Raw genomic sequence first — 25,088 nt, forward strand, 5'->3', positions numbered from 1 at the left:
TTTAAAGCGTAAAAAATACTCACGGGTGGTGTAATGAAGTATGGATATTGGAATGTGAGGAGGTATGGTTTCACCGCTGGGCAAACAGTCTAAGTAATCATTGATGAATTAATTCAAATGCAACATCAGATGATTTCCATAATTAACCTCCGATAGAATGTGGCGTCTAGCCAGACGAGAAAGCTTTATTTTAATGTACACGACTTTACTGCTACCCACCCGACCATGAAAAACTTTAGTGACTTTTTAAGTTTAGAGGCGGTCTTTATGCTAATTCACAAATCGATATTTTTTTATTTTACCTTTTTTTGTACCAAAGTTGATTATGGCACATTTTAGCGTTGTAGGCTGGCTTGACGAACATACAAGACCTTATAGTTCGCATTCATTTCAAAATTTATCAATAAAAATTCAAACTTATTTCTGGGTAATCACAGTGAGCGACGAGTTTTCTTAAAAATTTAAATATTTGTGGATAAAGTTCAAAGTGCCAAATTTTGTCTGGCCAGAAGACAACGCTAAGATGTGTTGAATTTATTCACCGCTAATCGGAGGGTTAACAAATAATAATAACATGATCATTATATATATATATATATATATATAGCAAATTACCGGACTATTCATTTTATAATTTTTTTATTTTCTATATGTATCTATTTATATAATTATAAAATTTAAAATGTATATATTTAATACATCCATAGATTATACTCGTGCGGAATATCATCATCAGCGTCGTCTTTAATTGGCGCTTAACCGCGTAGGCGTTTTCTCAGTTTCGTAGCAATTCCCACCAGTTTTACCATTTCGCCATAACTGACCGCAAATTGAGAGCGCCAAAAGGGATTAAGTCTTCTGCTCTCTTTTCTTCTTTTCGTAAAGCTCATGCAGTTGATTATAATACTCCCTTCGTGATTCTCAGTCGCTGTCACGGACAGGAGTTGAATTTTTTCATGTTTGATTTCCAAGCTGACGTTGTTTTGGCTGTTAATGTTGGTTCCCAAATAGGCAATATCATTCACAGTATCGAATTGATTTTTTGTTTTTTTTTTTTTTGTTCTATTTGATTTTTATGTTTGACAACTGTCAATAGTAGCTCTGTGAAAATCATATTCTAGGGATCAAAATAAGAAACTTTGCCGAAGGAACCATACCCTTAAAACGAATTCTGATGTCCCCCTCTTTGGGTCGTAGGGGCAAATTTTGAAAAATCCCACTTTGAAATGCCTATGTTTTTTCTTTTTGGAGTTTATTTTTCTCTTTAGAAATTTATTTAGTCAGAACATATGTAAATGAAAAAATGAATTTAACTTAGTAATAGAAAAGAAATTAAAAAAAATTATTAGAAATTAGCGTTTTTACAACCCACTTTTAAAACCAAGGCATCACTGTGATGCATTTGCATGTCGTAAACATAGTTGTGTGGGTTTTTTCTTGTGTTGTTTTTTTTAAGCCACCACAAGACAAAGCAGGTAGAATTGAAATTGCCCCTACCCAAAAGTTCGACCCAAAGGGGGGGGGGGGGGGGGGGGGGGACATCAGAATTCATTTTAGAGGTATGGTTCCTTCAGCAAAGTTTCTTATTTTGATCCCTAGAATACGATTTTCACAGAGCAATGAGCGATTTTTAAATCGACCCGCCCTAGTCAATAGTATTCTTATTCATTTGGAAGTATCGAATTACCCCAGCGAGTTTGAGGGCTCAGAATATACCCGCCACCCGCGCAGGTATCACTGTCTTAAGACGTGACTAAAATACCAAATTAATTCAATAGGTTGTGGGGCAAAAAACTTTCAAGATGTTGCCAGCGTGATTCATTGCTCCAACCCAATTGTCAACCACACCTACCAATGATGAATCTTGTTCCTGTAACAGCCGAGGCTTTGGCCACCTGAAGCTCCTCATGGTTATGGGGGCGGGATTGCTTAGAAGGTTTCATGTGGTCATACTAATTGGTTCCTGAGTTGGTCAAGCAAGTACCTTCATGGTGCTTGTTACCGTAACGTACCGGATCTGCATCCGGCAAAGGACCATCAACATCGATAACAATCCCCAATACCTTGGGGGAGTGTGTTTATCGCTGCAACGACAACATTACTGAATTTATATCCGTCAACAGTGACGTGGCTGCAAACGCGCAAATAGGACGAATCTTTCTTTGGTGATAGCAAGAACATCAAGCACTTCGTCTTGTTCTCTTTTACCGCAAGATTAATCTTCTTTCCTTTTTATATAATTCAGAGAAGGCAGAACTTATGGCCCCTTTTTTAAGGCCAATATTAGCAATATCGTCAGCATTAGCCAATAATTGTACGCTCTTAAAATAGCTTGTATCACCACGGTTTAGTTCTGCTTCACGTTTTTCTTCTACAGCATGATGTTTAGGAAATCGCGCGAAAGAGAGTCGCCTTGTTTAAAGCCGCGGTGGCTCGGAGAAATCCCTACGTAGCTGATGGTGTTACTCAAAGTCATTGGCAGAGCCCTATTAACTTTGCAAGGAACGTAAACTCAGACATAGCAGCAATGTTAAAGGCTTCTTTAAAGTTGTTAAAGAGATGGTGTGTGTCGATTTTCTTATCAGGATCTGGCGAATTGTCAAAATCTGGTCGATAGGAAATCTACCAGGTCAGGGCATTGATGCGGTTCGTTGATTTTGGGTTTCAGTCTTTTGCATAGTACGCTAGATAGTACCAATCTACTTTTAGCCTCCGTGTTTGAATAGCTTGGCGTTTGACCCGTCATATCATGAGCTTTTTAGTCGGAATATTGCCATTCTCACTTCGTCATAGCCTGTTGCCGTAACGTAGCGGTTAGGCGCTTGACTATAAAATATGTTTGTATGTTATCTGTAAAAACAACTTTTACCTGCTCTAAATAGTACACTGTACCTATCGTAATATATAAATTCACCAAATTAGTAAAAAGGGCTTACTAATTTCGACATACCAAGCAATTTTTACCCCACTCTCACATTATCCTTACACATACTTATGTGCATATGTGTTGGTGTATGCATAAATTATTTTCATATGACATGACCTGTACTTATGTGAACCCTAATCACGACAGGAAGCAAAGAACAGAAAAAGCATTTAACCGCAATAAACATTTACACAAAGTTTTCCTCCAAAGCATACTGTTGCATATTTATACACATTGGGGTGGCCATTAAAGCTCTTTTTCTCATTTACTAAAAGATCAAAAATTCACCATGCAATTTGTTACGGAAAACGAAAACCGCTATTAAGCACCTATTAAAATAAAAATATGAAGCCGAAATTTTGACAGACTTACTTATCCGATTGACAGGGCCGCGGAGAGGGGGGGACAGCCAGGGCAATTGCCCTGGGGCCCGGAAGGTTTTTGGGGGCCGGCAAGGCAAAGTATTATTGACAGTACTCTAACTAGGATTTCATAGATACATACATATTTTGTTGCTACAAAAAATTGTTTTAAAATTGAAAATCACTAAACTAAAATCATAAGCATCCAATCAAATACTCTGGGCCATAGTCATAGTCAAAATAAAATGTGATTTTAAGTCGGATAAACGTTTTTGACACAATTTTATAAGCGCTATCTGTCAAAAATGCTTCAACTAACTTAAAATCACATTTTATTTCGACTAGAACTATGCCCCTATCGGTTTGGTCGTATTGCTTTTTAATTTTTGTAAAAGCCAGCGACATCTGCAAATACAGGCTGACAAAAAACTAGAGCGTTAATTTGAAAAAATTAGTACACTTGACTTGTTTTGCGAAGCGCAAATTTGTGCAAACATACGAGTATGCCGTGGATAAGCTTACATAGGTCATTGAAGAGTTGAAGAAGTTCAGGGATCAATGGTCGATCACACTTCAAGAATATAAGGTTCTGGCAGGGAGTATAGGAGTTGTGAATACCATCGCAGAAAAAAGAAGGAAGATAAAAAAGCGCCAGTTCGATGAATTACCTGGCTAAGCACCTGAGTGTGATTCCGAAACTCAATTCAAACGCAAGTTTTTTACGTTCCTTTGGACTGCTTGATTGGTAACATGAAAAGACATTTCGAAGCCGTAAGTAACATTGCGATTAAATTTAGTTTTTTGTGGAAGTATCAGGATCTGACGGAAGACGAGCTCAGAGAAAAGGCAGCGGCATCCTGTACGATTTATGGCATCGATATTTCTACGGATCTGATAGATGAAATCATTCATCTCAAAGCCATCCACTTAGCAAATTTAGTATGTGATTCGCTGCCACCATTTCAACTTCTGAACAAATTTTATGACTTGAAGATGGAAGTGTTATTTCCTAACATCTGCATAGTATTAAGAATATTTTGCACACTTCCAGTCAGTGTGGCTGAAGGGGAGCGTTCTTTTAATTTATTGTCTGGCGTGATAAATTTTTTACATTCTACTATGAGCCAAAATCGCTTGACAAGCCTTGGAACATTGGTGTTGGAGTCCAGATTTGCTCGCTGCATTAGTTTTGAATACGTAATTTTCATATTTGCAGACAAAAAGCACGGAAGCTTTTCCTTGGCTGATTCAAGCTCTTAAAATGTACATATTTAGAAAAAGTTAATGTAAGCAATCAAACAATGAAATCTAACATTTCATTTATGTAAGTGCTCCAGTATATCATATTTTATATGAAATAAAACTGAAAATGTGAATTGAAAAATGTATGTATGTTTTGTTATATTTTTTTGTTGGATTGAGTTTATTTTTTAGGAGGGGCCGTTAACGCGAACTGTCCTAGGGGGCCGGCTCGGCTCTCTGCGGCCCTGCCGATTGATCAATCTCTACAATATTTTGTGTATACCGGAAGGAAAAATATAGTTTTTTATTTGGGGCACCTTAATAAACATATTTTTTGACATTGTATCACGCATGTGTTAAGTTTATACATATTAATGTGTAAGTATTTAGCAATTGTATGCTTCACTGAAAGTGTGAATTTGGGACATAAACTTAATGGGGGTAAAACCCATTTCACAAAAGTGACCTTGAAATAATAATCACTACTGAATTGCTGGTCTCTGTGAAAAAACAAATTCAATTGCTACTGTGTGTGCTGTGCTTAGACGGATATATATGTATACATACGTTTAATTATTATATATAATAAAACTATATTATTTGTATTATCATGGTTAAAATAGAAAATAAAAAAATTCGTGGCATGATTTACCTCCGTAGAGTTTTAGGCCGCGCTTCTCTTGCATATTGTATCGTGCTCCTTTTTAATTTTCCTACAAATTTTACTGAAAAGCAAGAATATATTCGGCTGATTTGCCAAAGTACTTCCTAGATGCAACCCCGCTTAGAAAAGCTAATTGAGAAAACCTTTTTTTAATTTTTAACTGAATCCAGGATCTCAGCTGTGGTTATCTGAGCTCGCTACCAACACACAACGGGGGCCGCCTCTATGGATAACAAAATTTACTTGCAACAAAACGCGATACTTTCAATGATAGTAAACGCACACACGTAGATTGAGTTCTTCAAATAAACAAATTTTCTGATACAGGCTAAAACGGTAACATCATACAGTAGCCAATAGCAATGAGAGACAACTTTATGTTGAGTTCTCTTTAAATGAATTCAATAGAAACTCAAAATAGTACTAAGTAATAGCCATAGGCAGGCAAAATGAAAATATTTGGTGGTAGATCTGAGTCGAAAGCTGATATATAGAGCAACATACATGCAGCAGCGAACATAAAAACAGTGGTGGTAAATTTATGAAATTTCAAATTATTTAAATTATTTGGGAAAATTGATATCAGAACGAACAAGGCGACAGCTGTTTCGACAATAGCTTGTAAATCTCTTCAACGCTTTCTTACACAGAAGTGGGATTCGAGTCCGCTCTGATACAATGATTGAGCAGTTGACAAAGATATACAGCCAAACCACGCCATTATTGCTGTAAAGTTTTTCACAGTTGTCTTCTAGCTATCTATGTTAAGTTTTTGTCGCACTATTTCAACAAAAGGTTTAGTTTTGTGCTATTTCAAATAACATGTTCGAAATTTTCAAAAAATTTTCTTGAATTTTTTTAATATTTTCAAAACACGTTTTGAAGATTGACTTACTTAGTTTGAGATACAAAAGTGATGCAAGTTTTCTAAAAAAAAATGATTAATAAAATTTGATAAAATACTGTCTGCTATTTTCGTGTTTGTTGCTCTATGATGCATATGCACAGTGTTTTCTCACGTGTACCATACTCATATGTACTGTTGTGTACTGTCTGGTACAATAGGTTAGATTATGTGGAACTGGCCAGTCAATAAATATCTCACATAAAATTAATGTGTCCATGGTGTTACCAGAATTTCTATGACGAACAAACGGAAGAACACCAATCAGGTGCTAGGACATATGTTATAGAATAACTCCGTCCTCTTGGCAAAGACCTGCAGTTTTCTAGGACCCAGCTTAATTGCTGCCTCGAGATCTGGGAACTGTGCCACCCCTAATAGGTACGATAACGACTTGTGCATTAATGAAGAGTACAATATTATACCGAATTGCACTATGCGTTAAAGAACAGGGAACAGGGAAAAACAGCAGACTACAATGCAAATCCAAACTAACAGTACACTTAAGTACTAGTCGGTAACGTGCCGTAAAATTGAATTCGTTATCGTACATGTAGTGCAAGCCTGTTACGTATGTTTACTAAAATTTAGTATCGTATCAAATAGTAAAATTCTTTATCCAATAGTGCAGTACGCTCACTAGCTAACAATTGAATTAAGTATAGAGCCGTACATATTTTATTGCACTGCACGATACGGAATTGTACTGTTCGGTACCGCACCGAACATATACCATACGATACCACACCGACTTGTATATCCATTGGTGTACGATAAGGTACCGAAGCGCACAGCATTGTACATCACCATACTGTACAATTTCGTATCGTCCCGTAAAGTCATTTTAATGTTTGGTTTTCACTAAGTCAAGTTTGACCATAAATTTGGCCAAATCAATGAAAATGGAAACGGTAAATTCGTTTTCCACTCGTCTGGACTACAAAGTGGCAAATAAATTGACAAATAAATGAATACAGAAATTAATTTTGATTTTGACAATAACAGTTCATTTGCAACACAACATTTTAGCGTGGGCTTTGTTCACGCGTTGTTTTATCGTTTTCGAACCAGTAATGTGACATAATGGAAACGCCTTTAACAACAACTTGCTATCGGGTCAGCTTAAGGCAGTGTTTTATGTGGCTCAATTTGATCTAATGAAAACCAAAAATAACAAGTAAGAAAGGCTAAATTCGGGTGTAACCGAACATTACATACTCAGCTGAGATCTTTGGAGACAAAATAAGGGAAAACCACGATGTAGGAAAATGAACCTAGGGTAACCCTGGAATGTATTTGTATGACATGGGTATCAAATGAAAGGTGTTAATGAGTATTTAAAAGGGAGAGGCCTTAGTTCTGTAGGTGGATACCTTTTCGAGATATCGCCATAAACCTGGACCAGCGGTGACTCTAGAATGTGTTTGTACGAATGGGAATCAAATGAAAGTTGTTAATGAATTTTCCAAAGGGATTGGGCCTTAGTTTTATAGGTGGACGCCTTTTCAAGATATCGCCATAAAGGTGGACCACGGGTGACTCTAGAATGTGTTTGTACGATATGGGAATTAAATGAAAAGTGCCAATGAGTATTTTAAAAGGCAGTGGGCATTTGTTCTATAGGTGGACGCCTTTTCGAGATATCGCCAAATAGGTGGACCAGGGTGACCCATAACTTCATCTGTCGGGTACCGCTAATTTATTTATATATATAATACCACGAACAGTATTCCTGCCAAGATTCCAAGGGCTTTTGATTTCGCCCTGCAGAACTTTTTCATTTTCTTCTACTTAATATTGTAGGCATCACATTGACTTTACAAAGTTGTTGTCCTAAGTTATATTTTGCGTCAACAAATCAATCCAACTACCATGTTTCATCCCTTTTTCGCATTTGGTATAGAATTATGGCATTTTTTTCATTTTTCGTAATTTTCGATATCGAAAAAGTGGGCGTGGCTATAGTCGGATTTCGGCCATTTTTTACACCAATATAAAGTGAGTTCAGATAAGTACGTGAACTGAGTTTAGTAAAGATATATCGATTTTTGCTCAAGTTATCGCGTTAAAGGCCGAGCGGAAGGACAGACGGTCGACTGTGTATACAAACTGGGCGTGGCTTCAACCGATTTCGCCCATTTTCACAGAAAACAGTTATCGCCATAGAATCTATGTCCCTAGGAGTTACAAGGATTGGTAAAGTTTTGTTCGACTTATGGCATTAAAAGTATTCTAGACAAATTAAATGAAAAAGGGCGGAGCCACGCGATTTTGAAATTTTCTTTAATTTTTGTATTTTGTTGCACCATATCATGCCATAATTTCATCATAATATCTTCAACGCCTGCCAAATTACGACTCGCAAAACTTTTAAATTATCTTATTTTAAAGGTGGGCGGTGCCACGCCCATTGCCCAAAATTTTACTAATTTGCTATTTTGCGTCATAAGGTCAACCCACGTACCAAGTTTCGTCGCTTTATCCATCTTTGGTAATGAATTATCGCACTTTTTCCGTTTTTCGAAATTTTCGATATCGAAAAAGTGGCCGTGGTTGTAGTTCGATTTCGTTCATTTTAAACAGCAGTCTGAAGTTGGTGCCCAGGAACGTACATACCAAATTTCATATAGATACCTCAAAATTTACTCAAGTTATCGTGTTAAGGGACAGACGGACGGACGGACGGACATGGCTAAATGAATTTCTTTTTTCGCCCAGATCAGTTTGATATATAGAAGTCTATATCTATCTCGATTAGTTTATGTCGTTACGGATTACCGTTTTGCGAACAAAATTAATATACTCTGTGAGCTCTGCTCAGCTGAGTATAAAAACAATTCGGTATCGTACCCTACAGTATTATTTGATATCGTGCGGCACCGTACACGTACACTAAATTGCAATTCGGTAACGTACTGAAGCTGAGTAATTTTAGATTTCGTCGCTAGCAAAAGCTTTAAAACCTGTAGAATTTACAGGCCAAGAAACATTCGTATTTGACTTTAAAAAAATTGCATTTGATTTGAAAAAAGTTTTATTTATTTTAAAAAAATTTAATTTCATTAAAAAAAGTTCATTTGATTTGAGTAAAGTTCTAATTGATTTGAGAAAAGTTTCATTTCATTTGAAAAAATTTCATTTCACTTAAAAAAGTTTCGTTTTATTTGAGAACGGTTTTATTTGACTTCAAAAAAGTTTCACAATATTTGAAAAAACTTTCAGTTGATTTGAAACAGTTCATTTGACTTTAAAAACTTCAATTGCTTTGAAAAAAGTTCATTTGACTTTAAAAAAGGTTTCATTTGATTTAAAATAAGTTTCACTCGTTTTAAAAAAAGTTTAATTTGACTTTAAAAAAGTTTCCTTTTTGACGAAGTGGCTTATGCAAAAGAAAAGTTCTTTGTGTTTTGCAAAGTTTGTGTACCAACAAGTATTTTAGAGAAAAATTACAACCACTTTGAGTTATACGCAAATTTTCCACTTTCACTACACTCCGCTAGCGTAATTTGAACAAACAATTATGTATAACTATAGAATCAACAATTCTCGCAAAATATGAGAAATATCTTCTCCCGCATAACGCAATAATGGTTTTCTTTGCATACGGAATGAAATATTTTTAAATCCACAAAAACACTAAACAAATAAATAGCGGCCAATATAAAGTGAAAAGAAAAACGAAAGAAGCAATGAGTTTGGTTATTTGTTGAGCGCATGCAATTTATTTGATTCACAAAAATGCCGTCGTTCATACCTTTTTATCGATTGGTTTTACATTAAAAATATTTATTAAGCTTTATCCCAGGCAATTTACAAAAGGCGAAAGTAAAATACCAATTCAATGTTCATTTGTTTATTTATGCTCTAAATTTCGCCGACCTTTATAGCCCAAATACATGTAAAAGATTTTTGAATTTTATGATATTGAACGGCGGATGCCATGGTGCGTTGATACCGTGCTCCGCCTACCATACCGAAGGCTCTGGGTTCAACTTCTAGGCAAAGTGACATCAAAACTTTAGAAAACAGTGTTTTCAATTAGAAAAAAAGTTCCAATCAAGGTCGTCCCTCCAAATAATTTAGCACACACTCCGAGTGTATTTCTGTCATGAAAATCTTCTGCCTTACAGATGCCGTTTGGAGTGGGCGTTAAACCATGCAGGTCCGGTCCCGCCATAGATTTGTGAAAATTAAAAGGAGCACGACGCAATTTGGAAGAGAAGCTCGGCCTAAAATCTCATCGGATGTTATCGCGCCTAGTATTTATTTTTATATACTTTGCATATTTAAAATGTCATGTGTTTATGTCTCTATACCATCAAATATTTTTTCAACTAGCCATTCTTTTGGCATCTGCATAAATTTGCCTTACTTATTCTACCAATCACTTACCTTGTGTGCCCGCATTGCTGTTGCCCTTGGATGTGCTGCAATTGTTGTTAAATGAATTGAAAAAATTTGCTGCGCCAGTACGTCGTAATATCCAAAACATTTTGTTAGCGTTGATTGTGTGTTGTTTGTACGTATATTTGTTGATGAGGGAATATCCGTTTTTAAAATGAAAGTTTGTTGAATTTTTTTGTTGATATCCTGTTACACTGATATGTTCAATTACAAATATTTTTTCTTTTTTTTTTGCTATTTTCCGACTTTGTATAAAAGTTGATATTGGGTAAATTTGATATTTAATCAACCTTGATTTTACTTTTTAAATATCATTTGTTCAAGCTCGTAGAATTTTCGGTATTTTGTTTTACAAAATTTTGTGCTTCAAATTAACTCATTTTAACTCATTAATGTTAATTAACTGTCATCATAAAATTTCACTATAATGAAAATTAAACTGATATCATTCAATAAATTACGCATTATTTTATGGTTTTAAATGGATGTTTGTGTTACACAGAATTTGTTGTGAACTCTCATTTTCGCCGAAATTTTCATTGCTTTCATATAATTTTTGTACAATAAAGTTATGAGCAATCACATGGTCTGACACGGCGTATACGTAATATTTTGAATATGGAGCATTCCACGATTTGTACGGGACAAATTGTACTAATTTTTACATCCAGCGTGTATATGTGCACAAGTGTATTATAACTGTGATGGGATAACGGTTGTACGAAATGGTATAAAGGAATCGAGGTATCAAACTTAGCAGCATCTGAAAATACTTCGATTGAGCCATGTCCGTCCGTCTGCCTGTTAACATGATAACTTCAGAAAAATCTGAAATATTGTGGCGAATAATGACATCACTAAGCTGTTAGTAAATAATCAACAAGAACAAATACAGGTAGCAGCCAAACTTATGTACATGCACACACATAACTAGCAGCTAGAACTCACACATATAGCTCAATTACCAAGCCGGAAATACAACATTTCGAGAAGGCGAAACGTCTAGAAATATGCGGACGAGGCAACAGAGAGTATAAAAGCAGCGCTAGCTGAGGAGTGATTATTCAGTTTTGATTTAAATTTTTTGTGAAGTATAATTTTACTACTCCCAAATTAGTCTAATAAAATCCATTTTGCAATACAGAATATTGAAGTTATTTTTTCGACAGCTCAGAGATTCGAACGTTTATAGAAAGTTTCAAATAAACGGAATTTCCCTAAATTCGTTACAATATTTTTACAAAGCTTAGTACACCGGCTTAGCTGTAAACAAAATAGATTGGTATTAAAAAAAATCTAAAACGAACGCTAACCACGTCCACATTTCCATGTCGAAATTTTCGTAAAATGGAAACTATGCCTACAATACATGACAAAATACAGATAAAACGTGATATGTCATAAAGACAATCAGATATCTGGTAAAATTTTGGAAAATGTGCGTGTCTCTGCCCACATAGACAAGAAGAAAGTTTTTCAAGCAAGGAGTCAAAATTACTTGATTGCCATGAAATTTGTCCTTTCTTTGATATATACATTAGGGTGGGTCGATTTGTATGGACGAAAGTTAACCGATATGGCGCCATCGATTTTTCGATAGGATTTGGGCTCAGGAAAAAAGTTTCACTAAGCATACCCAAAAAAAATAATTTTCGGGCCTGCGAGATTTCATATTTTTTTATCCTTTTTTTCGACTTTGATTTTTAAGGTTTTTTTCATGACCTAATAAAATGTTTCATTGTATATCTACATGTAAATTTTGCAATCAAAGAAGATTCAAGCTTTAAGCCCATATATATATTTTTATACTTTATACAAAAAAATTGGGACATTTTCCAAAAGTTATCTTAGATTTACCATTTTTCCCCGTTTTTCACAAATTGACGTCTTTTTTATGTAACGTATCATAAAAAAGAATTATTTTTTTGCATTCATTCTCATAGACCTATTTACTCAGAGAAAGAAAAAAATTCATGGCTTATCAAAATAGGTTAATAAATTTTTAAGTTACGACGCTTATTGTAAACAAGAAAATTAATAAAAAAAATTCTATCAGTGGTATGCACTCTGTTAATTGCTGTGAATCACATGTATAAATTGAAAATACTTTCATACCTTCCTCGATTAATGTGTCATTTAGTTTTGGGCGGCCACCGTGGTGTGATGGTAGCGTGCTCCGACTACCACACCGAATGCTCTGGGTTCACACCCCGGGCAAAGCAACACCAACATTTTAGAAATAAGGGTTTTCAATTAGAAGAAAATTTTTCTAAGTGGGGTCGCCCCTCGGCAGTGTTTGGCAAGCACTCCGAGTGTATTTTTGCCATGAAAAGCTCTGATTGACAACTCATCTGCCTCGCAGATGCCGTTCGGAGTCGGCATAAAACAAGTAGGGTTCCGTCCGGCCAATTTGTAGGAAAAATTAAAAAGGAGCACGACGCAAATTGGAAGAGAAGCTCGGCCTAAAATCTCTTCGGAGGTTATCGCGCGTTACGTTTATTTTTATTTATTTATTTCAATTGCCAAGTGGATTTATAACTATAAATAGGAAAAACTTCAAATTTTAAAAATCGGTCGTGGCACCGCCCCTCTTATGACTAATCAATTTTCTATGTTTCGGGAGCCATAACTCGAAGAAAAATTAACATATCGTAATGAAATTGTGTACACATATTTTCCTTATAGCAGAAAATATTTCTAGTAAAAATGGACGGGATCGGTCAAAGACCACGGAAACTTAGGTATAAAACAAGTTTCAAAGGGTCGTAGACGAAAATAATAAGCTATAACTAAGCAAAAAATAGTTTTGAATCAATGATATTTTACTTATCAATTTTTATTGTGAGAGGAAATGGTTAGACATTTTTTTTAACGTGCGGTGCCATGTGGTATGTAGAAAAGAAATTTATCTGAAATGAAATGTACAATTGAAGCTCACGCTGAGTATATAATGTTCGGTTACACCCGAACTTAGACACGTTTACTTGTATTTTTTTTTTACAACAATTCGATAATCAGCACAAATGTACGATTTTCTATGTAACTTCCGATCTACACTGTATTAAAGTGAAACTCTTCCTGGCGCCAAGTTTCTTCTATTATTGTGTAAATGAAGAGTAGTTTAAGTTTTGCATTTTATTCATTCTTCGAATTTCGAAATTTCTATCTTACATACTTCAACTTCAAGCAGGCGAGCGCTAATTAAAATATCACTTTCTACGATTTATTATATAACGCTACACAGCGTGTTATTATATTCTCTCGTTACTAATTACAACTAAAAATTATCTAACACTGTCATGCAGCTTTTGCCTCTTGATAATGTTTACATAAAAGTTTTTTATTTCTTAACAGCAGATTTATTTGACACTACAGTAAAACTTGCAAACAATTAATAATTACATATGACTATTTCCTGGTACTGCGCAAATTGTGTTAGAAGGAACATTTTAATGCTTTTAAATATAAGAGAAGTAGAAGGATTGTATTTGGCTGAGCTGATACCTCCACACACCTGGTTTTGTTTTTAAGAAGTAAGCTGAGACCGCAGGTTCCAACCTATGCCATAGTAAAGATCCCAGCTTCAAGTCGCGGGCAAGTTATGTTGGATTGGCTAGTCAGTGAGAACCTCACATAGACTGAATGTGCCAACTGTGCTACCTTTTTTTTGAAGACTGCAATGCCGTAGGATTCAAATGATGATGATACCTTCAGCCTTCACCTCCTGCAATTTAAGTAGAAATGATGATATGCTCTGGTTTTTACAATACATCTAACCTGTTTTCCAATCCTCCGATCTGGTTCTCAATACCGAGATTTGCCTCTTCATTCTAACACCCGAAGTTTCTTCGTCCTCCTACCGATTGCAGCACCGAAGGTTTCTCGCATTAAAACTCTTGAATTTCTTCGACTTCATTTATTTTCCCAAAGGCCCATTCCAAGCGCTAACTCTCTAAAACTTTTGGGCCGTCCACTGCTTCCAAGCGTTTGCCAATTTTAAGTGCTACATGGTTCTTTGGGAAGGTAAGATAAAATGCCACCTGACATGTCTTCGGCGAGTTAACGAGTTTGAAACAGTCCTGTAGTAAGGTATCCATCTCATTTTCATTTCATTATTTTAAGAGTTCGTTATTACTACAATAAGATAACATAAAATCTTTTATTGTACAACAAATAAGAATTACAAATCAAGTGAATCGTATTTATGCTTAAATATATAATTAAGTAAACAAATTCGAAACAGAATAAGAAGCTTAATTATAAGTACAAGTTTGTTTGTCAAGTATGGGAAAGATGTGAAATATGAAACTCTCGGCCGTTTGATACTCAAATACAACCTTCACAAGTAAGGACGGGACGGCCTTCGGATGTGCGGAAGACTTCATTCCTTTCACGAATGGGACTGAATAATAATTTTATCCCATTCTTAATGTCCAAATAATCGGCTGTATAGGATATCAAATATATAGTGAACAGCTGCACATACCTAAACGATTTTTAAGATAAATATAAAAAAAAAATGGCAAAAAACCCCCTTATCTAAACGATCGGTATTATGGGATATATATTATATATAGTTCCGTTCGAAACAATTTTCACAGGAAATCTTCTATGATATATTAGAATATGTATCACAAAGTTTCACGTTTTTATATTGGAAACTTAGTGAAAAATGGCCAAAAATCTTTCTATCTGACCGATCGGTTGTATGGGATATATACTATTTATAGCTCCGATAAAAGTGATTTTTTCAGAAAATCTTCTAGGAGATATTAAGATATATATCACCGAGGTTCACGTTTATATTTTCTAAATTAAGGGAGAAATGGCCAAAATCATCTTATCTGAACGATCTATTGTATGGGAGATATATGTTTTAGTGGTCCGATCTTACCGGATGCGACAAATGTCTAATATAATACAAAAATACATTCTTGTGCCAAATTTCATTGAGATATCTCAACATATGAGGGATTAGTTTGCGTTCAAACAGACAGGCGGACGGACAGATGAACGGACGGACAGACGGACATGGCTATATCAACCCAGTTCGTCGCCTGATCAATTCGGTATACTTAATGGTGAGTCTATCTTGTATATTTCTCAACGTTACAAATATCGGACCAAAGTTAATATACCATTTCATTTTCATGAAAGGTATAAAAAAAGGTAGGTACTTTGTGTGAATGAAATATTTATGACAATGAATCCCTTATCTTAACCATATATAACGTAAACGTACGTATTCGATGAAATTTAAATTTTCTAGCCGTTAAAAGGGAGCAAAGGTGACAGTTTATATGTGATATATACTATATACAACACCGATTTCTATGATTTTGTCAGATAGCAATATATACTATATATGTAAGCATTAGGTGAAGTGGGAAGCTTCTAGCTGTAAAATGGAGCAGAAATTAGGAAAAGTTTCTTATCTGAACAATCGGTTGTATGAGATATATACTATATATACCATCGATCTATAAAATTTTTTCAGACAACAACGAATGCTCTATACGTAAGCATTCGATGAAATTTGAAGCCCCTAACCATTAAAATGGGGCAGTAATTACGAAAAGCGAACAATCGGTCGGGTATATATGCTATATATACGAAGCATCTCATCAAATTTTTCCGACAACAATAAGTGTAATATACGAAAGCATATGGTGAAGTTTGAAGCTCCAATCTGATAAATTGAGGAAGATATGACAAAAATTCCCTTTTTCTGAAAAATCGGTTGTATGGAGGATATGTGCTATAGTGGTTCGATCCGGCCGGTTACGACAAATGTCTAATCGGACACATAAATACACCCGCTCACCAAATTTTATCAAGATATCTCAAAAAATGAGGGACTAGTTTACATACAAATAAACAGACGGACATGGCTAAATCAACTCAGCTCTTCATCCTGATCATTTCGGTACACTTATTGGTGGGTCTATCTATTTTCATTTAAGAACTCACAATTTTGAGATTCGTGACGAGGTTAATATACCATTTCATTTTTATGAAACTTATAAAAATCAGTATCCAAACAAACAAGGCTACACCTTGTAGATATTTATGCCAAGCCTTATATACCTCCTCTTTCGTTAAATACTTTTATACAAGGGTTTCTGGACTAACTATAAGAAAGCAACAAAGTTTCATTTTATATCTATTCAATCATCCCCATACATACATATATACAAAGTATTTCAAAGTGCAATTCTTAAACAGCCTTTCCATCCAATTTCAATTTCGTTACTTACAATATTAAAAAAAGAAAATTGTATTACCTGCTGTGCTACATACTTTGTTCATGAAGCGAAATTGCGTTTGGCAAAGTTTTGACAATTCTTGTTTATCTTGCTGCAAATTGAACAAAGTAATTTTCGTCTGATATTAGAAAGAGCGTACTTAAAAAGAAATGTTTGAGTGACATTTGAAGACCACCAGAAAAATTAATAAAAAAGTTTTCGTTGGATGTATGCGATAATGTTTAATCGAGCATCTCACCTGGGGTTATTTTAATTAAGTTTACAATCTATGTAATAATATAACAAAATATATTTGCATGTTTAGAAAGAAAAAAAATTCTTGTTTTTAATTTTCAAATGTTGCCATATTCATGTTTTGGGAACACATGAAAAGGTTTCCCAAGTGTAAAAAAACTGAATTTATAATTTTACTAGCTTATGCCCGGTGATTTCACCACACATGTCAACTAAAATATGCAAAATAAATAAAACAAATTATAAAGTTTTGTGTTCGCAAATTTATTTTAATTTTTTCCCCAATTTTACATTTTACTGGAGGTCTTATGATTTTACTTATATTTATCAGAGAAAATTTTCTTAAAGCACAGTTACTTAATGATATTTATACTCAGTTGAGCAGAGCTCACAGAGTATATTAAGTTTGATTGGATAACGGTTGGTTGTACATATATAAAGGAATCGAGATAGATATAGACTTCCATATATCAAAATAATCAGGATCGAAAAAAAATTTGATTGAGCCATGTCCGTCCGTCCGTCCGTCCGTCCGTTAACACGATAACTTGAGTAAATTTTGAGGTATCTTGATGAAATTTGGTATGTAGGTTCCTGAGCACTCATCTCAGATCGCTATTTAAAATGAACGATATCGTACTATAACCACGCCCACTTTTTCGATATCGAAAATTTCGAAAAACCGAAAAAGTGCGATAATTCATTACAAAAGACAGATAAAGCGACGAAACTTGGTAGATGGGTTGAACTTATGACACAGAATAGAAAATAAGTAAAATTTTGGACAACGGGCGTGGCACCGCCCACTTTTAAAAGAAGGTAATTTAAAATTTTGCAAGCTGTAATTTGGCAGTCGTTGAAGATATCATGATGAAATTTGGCAGGAACGTTACTCCTATTACTATATGTACGCTTAATAAAAATTAACAAAATCGGAGAAGGACCACGCCCACTTTTAAAAAAAATTTTTTTTTAAAGTAAAATTTTAACAAAAAATTTAATATCTTTACAGTATATAAGTAAATTATGTCAACATTCAACTCCAGTAATGATATGGTGCAACAAAATACAAAAATAGAAGAAAATTTCAAAATGGGCGTGGCTCCGCCCTTTTTCATTTAATTTGTCTAGGAAACTTTTAACGCCATAAGTCGAACAAAAATTAACCAATCCTTTTGAAATTTGGTGGGGGCATAGATTTTATGACGTTAACTGTTTTCTGTTAAAATGGGCGAAATCGGTTGATGCCACGCCCAGTTTTTATACACAGTCGTCCGTCTGTCCTTCCGCATGGCCGTTAACACGATAACTTGAGCAAAAATCGACATATCTTTAATGAACTAAGTTCACGTGCTTACTTGAACTCACTTTATCTTGGTATGAAAAACGAACGAAATCCGACTATGACCACGCCCACTTTTTCGATATCGAAAATTACGAAAAATGAAAAAAATGCCATAATTCTATACCAAATACGTAAAAAGGGATGAAACATTGTAAGGTAATTGGATTGTTTTATTGACGCGAAATATAACTTAGGAAAAAACTTTATAAAATGGTTGTGACACCTACCATATTAAGTAGAAGAAAATGAAAAAGTTCTGCAGGGCGAAATAAAAAACCCTTAAAATCTTGGCAGGTATTACATATATAAATAAATTAGCGGTATCCAACAAATGATGTTCTTGGTCACCCTGGTCCACATTTTGGTCGATATCTGGAAAACGCCTTCACATATACAACTACCACCACTCCCTTTTAAAACTCTCATTAATACCTTTAATTTTATACCCATATCGTACAAACTCATTCTAGAGTCACCCCTGGTCCACCTTTATGGCGATATCTCGAAAAGGCGTCCACCTATAGAACTAAGCCCCACGCCCTTTTAAAATACTCATTAACACCTTTCATTTGATACCCATATCGTACAAACAAAGTCTATAGTCACCCCTGGTCCACCTTTATTGCGATACCTCGAAAAGGCGTCCACCTATAGAACTAAGGCCCACTCCCTTTTAAAATACTCATTAACTCCTTTCGTTTGATACCCATATTGCACAAACGAATTCTAGAGTCACCCCTGGCCCACTTTATGGCGATATCTCGAAACGGCGTCCACCTATGGAACTAAGGATTACTACATTTTAAAATACTCATTAAAACCTTTCTTTTGATACCCATATTGTACAAACAAATTCTAGGGTCACCCCTGGTCCACCTTTATGGCGATATCTCGAAACGGTGTCCACCTATGGAACTAATGATTACTCCCTTTTAGAATACTCATTAATACCTTTAATTTGATAACCATATCGTACAAACACATTCTGGAGTCACCCCTGGTCCACCTTTATGGCGATATTTCGAAACGGCATCCACTTATAGAACTAAGGCCCACTCCCTTTCAAAATACTCATTAACACCTTTCATTTGATACCCATATTGTAGAAACGCATTCTAGAGTCACCCCTGGTCCACGTTTATGGCGATATCCCGAAAAGCCGTCCACCCATAGAACTAAGGCCCACTCCCTTTTAAAACACTTATAACACCTTTCGTTTGATACCCATATTGTACAAACGCATTCTAGAGTGAAACCTGGTCCACTTTTATAACGATATACCGAAAAGGCGTCCACCTATAGAACTAAGACCCACTCCCTTTTAAAATACTCATTAACACCTTTCATTTGATATTCATATCGTACGAACAAATTCTAGAGTCACCCCTGGTCCACCTTTATGGCGATATCTCGAAAAGGCGTCCACATATAGAACTAAGGCCAACGCCCTTTTAAAATACTCATTAATACCTTTCATTTGATACCCATATCGTACAAACACATTCTGGAGTCACCCCTGGTCCACCTTTATGGCGATATTTCGAAACGGCATCCACTTATAGAACTAAGGCCCACTCCCTTTTAAAATACTCATTAACACCTTTCGTTTGATACCCATATTGTACAAACGCATTCTAGAGTCACCCCTGGTCCACGTTTATGGCGATATCCCGAAAAGCCGTCCACCCATAGAACTAAGGCCCACTCCCTTTTAAAATACTCATTAACACCTTTCATTTGATATTCATATCGTACAAACAAATTCTAGAGTCACCCCTGGTCCACCTTTATGGCGATATCTCGAAAAGGCGTCCACATATAGAACTAAGGCCAACGCCCTTTTAAAATACTCATTAATACCTTTCATTTGATACCCATATCGTACAAACACATTCTGGAGTCACCCCTGGTCCACCTTTATGGCGATATTTCGAAACGGCATCCACTTATAGAACTAAGGCCCACTCCCTTTTAAAATACTCATTAACACCTTTCATTTGATACCCATATTGTAGAAACGCATTCTAGAGTCACCCCTGGTCCACGTTTATGGCGATATCCCGAAAAGCCGTCCACCCATAGAACTAAGGCCCACTCCCTTTTAAAACACTTATAACACCTTTCGTTTGATACCCATATTGTACAAACGCATTCTAGAGTGAAACCTGGTCCACTTTTATAACGATATACCGAAAAGGCGTCCACCTATAGAACTAAGACCCACTCCCTTTTAAAATACTCATTAACACCTTTCATTTGATATTCATATCGTACGAACAAATTCTAGAGTCACCCCTGGTCCACCTTTATGGCGATATCTCGAAAAGGCGTCCACATATAGAACTACGGCCAACGCCCTTTTAAAATACTCATTAATACCTTTCATTTGATACCCATATCGTACAAACACATTCTGGAGTCACCCCTGGTCCACCTTTATGGCGGTATTTCGAAACGGCATCCACTTATAGAACTAGGCCCACTCCCTTTTAAAATACTCATTAACACCTTTCGTTTGATACCCATATTGTACAAACGCATTCTAGAGTCACCCCTGGTCCACGTTTATGGCGATATCCCGAAAAGCCGTCCACCCATAGAACTAAGGCCCACTCCCTTTTAAAATACTCATTAACACCTTTCATTTGATATTCATATCGTACAAACAAATTCTAGAGTCACCCCTGGTCCACCTTTATGGCGATATCTCGAAAAGGCGTCCACATATAGAACTAAGGCCAACGCCCTTTTAAAATACTCATTAATACCTTTCATTTGATACCCATATCGTACAAACACATTCTGGAGTCACCCCTGGTCCACCTTTATGGCGATATTTCGAAACGGCATCCACTTATAGAAGTAAGGCCCACTCCCTTTTAAAATACTCATTAACACCTTTCATTTGATACCCATATTGTAGAAACGCATTCTAGAGTCACCCCTGGTCCACGTTTATGGCGATATCCCGAAAAGCCGTCCACCCAAAGAACTAAGGCCCACTCCCTTTTAAAACACTTATAACACCTTTCGTTTGATACCCATATTGTACAAACGCATTCTAGAGTCAAACCTGGTCCACTTTTATAACGATATACCGAAAAGGCGTCCACCTATAGAACTAAGACCCACTCCCTTTTAAAATACTCATTAACACCTTTCATTTGATATTCATATCGTACGAACAAATTCTAGAGTCACCCCTGGTCCACCTTTATGGCGATATCTCGAAAAGGCGTCCACATATAGAACTAAGGCCAACGCCCTTTTAAAATACTCATTAATACCTTTCATTTGATACCCATATCGTACAAACACATTCTGGAGTCACCCCTGGTCCACCTTTATGGCGATATCTCGAAAAGGCGTCCACATATAGAACTAAGGCCAACGCCCTTTTAAAATACTCATTAATACCTTTCATTTGATACCCATATCGTACAAACACATTCTGGAGTCACCCCTGGTCCACCTTTATGGCGATATTTCGAAACGGCATCCACTTATAGAACTAAGGCCCACTCCCTTTTAAAATACTCATTAACACCTTTCATTTGATACCCATATTGTAGAAACGCATTCTAGAGTCACCCCTGGTCCACGTTTATGGCGATATCCCGAAAAGCCGTCCACCCATAGAACTAAGGCCCACTCCCTTTTAAAACACTTATAACACCTTTCGTTTGATACCCATATTGTACAAACGCATTCTAGAGTCAAACCTGGTCCACTTTTATAACGATATACCGAAGAGGCGTCCACCTATAGAACTAAGACCCACTCCCTTTTAAAATACTCATTAACACCTTTCATTTGATATTCATATCGTACGAACAAATTCTAGAGTCACCCCTGGTCCACCTTTATGGCGATATCTCGAAAAGGCGTCCACATATAGAACTAAGGCCAACGCCCTTTTAAAATATTCATTAATACCTTTCATTTGATACCCATATCGTACAAACACATTCTGGAGTCACCCCTGGTCCACCTTTATGGCGATATTTCGAAACGGCATCCACTTATAGAACTAAGGCCCACTCCCTTTTAAAATACTCATTAACACCTTTCATTTGATACCCATATCGTACAAACACATTCTGGAGTCACCCCTGGTCCACCTTTATGGCGATATTTCGAAACGGCATCCACCTATAGAACTAAGGCCCACTCCCTTTTAAAATACTCATTAACACCTTTCATTTGATATTCATATCGTACAAACAAATTCTAGAGTCACCCCTGGTCCACCTTTATGGCGATATCTCGAAAAGGCGTCCACATATAGAACTAAGGCCAACGCCCTTTTAAAATACTCATTAATACCTTTCATTTGATACCCATATCGTACAAACACATTCTGGAGTCACCCCTGGTCCACCTTTTTGGCGATATTTCGAAACGGCATCCACTTATAGAACTAAGGCCCACTCCCTTTTAAAATACTCATTAACACCTTTCATTTGATACCCATATCGTACAAACACATTCTGGAGTCACCCCTGGTCCACCTTTATGGCGATATTTCGAAACGGCATCCACTTATAGAACTAAGGCCCACTCCCTTTTAAAATACTCATTAACACCTTTCATTTGATACCCATATTGTAGAAACGCATTCTAGAGTCACCCCTGGTCCACGTTTATGGCGATATCCCGAAAAGCCGTCCACCCATAGAACTAAGGCCCACTCCCTTTTAAAACACTTATAACACCTTTCGTTTGATACCCATATTGTACAAACGCATTCTAGAGTCACCCCTGGTCCACTTTTATAACGATATACCGAAAAGGCGTCCACCTATAGAACTAAGGCCCACTCCCTTTTAAAATACTCATTAACACCTTTCATTTGATATTCATATCGTACGAACAAATTCTAGAGTCACCCCTGGGCCATCTTTATGGCGATATTCCGAAAAGGCGTCCATCTATAGAACTTAGGCCCACGCCCTTTTAAAATACCCATTAATACCTTTCATTTGATACCCATATCGTACAAAATAAATTCTAGAGTCACCCCTGGTCCACCTTTATGGCGATATCTCGAAAAGGCGTCCACCTATAGAACTTAGGCCCACTCCCTTTTAAAATTATCACTAACACATTTCCCATATCGTACAAACAAATTCTAGAGTCAGGCCTGGTCCACCTTTATGGCGATATCCCTAAATGGCGTCCATCTATAGAACTATGGCCCACTTCCTCTTAAAATACTCTTTAATACCTTCCATTTGATACACATGTCATACAAACACATTCCAGGGTTACCCTAGGTTCTTTTTACAACATGGTGATTTTCCACAGCTCTCAACTGAGTATGCAATGTTCGGTTACACCCGAGCTTAGCCTTCTTTACTTGTTTTTATGAAAGTTATAAAAATCAGTCTCCAAACAAACAAGGCTACACCTTGTAGATATTTATTCCAAGCCTTATATACCTCCTCTTTCGTTAAATACTTTTATACAAGGGTTTCTGGACTAACTATAAGAAAGCAACAAAGTTTCATTTTATATCTATTCAATCATCCCCATACATACATATATACAAAGTATTTCAAAGTGCAATTCTTAAACAGCCTTTCCATCCAATTTCAATTTCGTTACTTACAATATTAAAAAAAGAAAATTGTATTACCTGCTGTGCTACATACTTTGTTCATGAAGCGAAATTGCGTTTGGCAAAGTTTTGACAATTCTTGTTTATCTTGCTGCAAATTGAACAAAGTAATTTTCGTCTGATATTAGAAAGAGCGTACTTAAAAAGAAATGTTTGAGTGACATTTGAAGACCGCCAGAAAAATGAATAAAAAAGTTTTCGTTGGATGTATGCGATAATGTTTAATCGAGCATCTCACCTGGGGTTATTTTAATTAAGTTTACAATCTATGTAATAATATAACAAAATATATTTGCATGTTTAGAAAGAAAAAAAATTCTTGTTTTTAATTTTCAAATGTTGCCATATTCATGTTTTGGGAACACATGAAAAGGTTTCCCAAGTGTAAAAAAACTGAATTTATAATTTTACTAGCTTATGCCCGGTGATTTCACCACACATGTCAACTAAAATATGCAAAATAAATAAAACAAATTATAAGGTTTTGTGTTCGCAAATTTATTTTAATTTTTCCCCCAATTTTACATTTTACTGGCGGTGTTACGATTTTACTTATATTTATCAGAGAAAATTTTTTTAAAGCACAGTTACTTAATGACAGTTTTGATTTAATTTTTATACTCAGCGTGCTTTGCACACAGAGTATATTAACTTTGATTGGATATCGGTTGGTTGTACAGGTATAAAGGAATCGAGATAGATACAGGCTTCCATATATCAAAATCATCAGTATCGAAAAAAAATTTGATTGAGCCATGTCCGTCTTTTCGTCCGTTAACACGATAACTTGAAAACATGTTGAGATATCTTGACCAAATTTGGTACACAGACTTATCTGAAAATGAGCGAAATGGGGTGATAACCACTCACACTTTTTAATAATATAACATTTTGGAAAACACAAAAAACATGATTATGAAGTAAATAATATACCTAGAATGTTGAAATTTGACGTGTGGACTGATATTGAGACTCTTGATAAAAATTTGAAAAAACATTTTAAAATTGGCGTGGCACCGCCCACTTTTGATAAAATAAATTTTACAAACATTATTAATCATAAATAAAAATGGTTCAACTTATCGCAACAAAATTCGGCAGAGAGGTTGCCTTTGCTATAT

The 25,088-nt window shown here is 35.8% G+C and overlaps 1 protein-coding gene across 3 annotated transcripts in view; it reads right to left on the minus strand.

Annotated features, from left to right (window-relative positions):
• Positions 1-25,088, minus strand: part of LOC137243667 (uncharacterized) — a 195,384-nt gene that overhangs the window by 166,272 nt on the left and 4,024 nt on the right. For all 3 annotated transcript variants that reach the window (XM_067771622.1, XM_067771605.1, XM_067771613.1), the window contains exon 2: positions 10,491-10,924. In XM_067771622.1, the coding sequence (XP_067627723.1) occupies positions 10,491-10,590 (100 nt within the window). In that variant the 5' untranslated portion in view covers positions 10,591-10,924. The remainder of the gene's footprint in view (positions 1-10,490; positions 10,925-25,088) is intronic.

The sequence above is a fragment of the Eurosta solidaginis genome, chromosome 1 (assembly GCF_040869045.1).
Source record: "Eurosta solidaginis isolate ZX-2024a chromosome 1, ASM4086904v1, whole genome shotgun sequence".
NCBI lineage: Eukaryota > Metazoa > Arthropoda > Insecta > Diptera > Tephritidae > Eurosta > Eurosta solidaginis.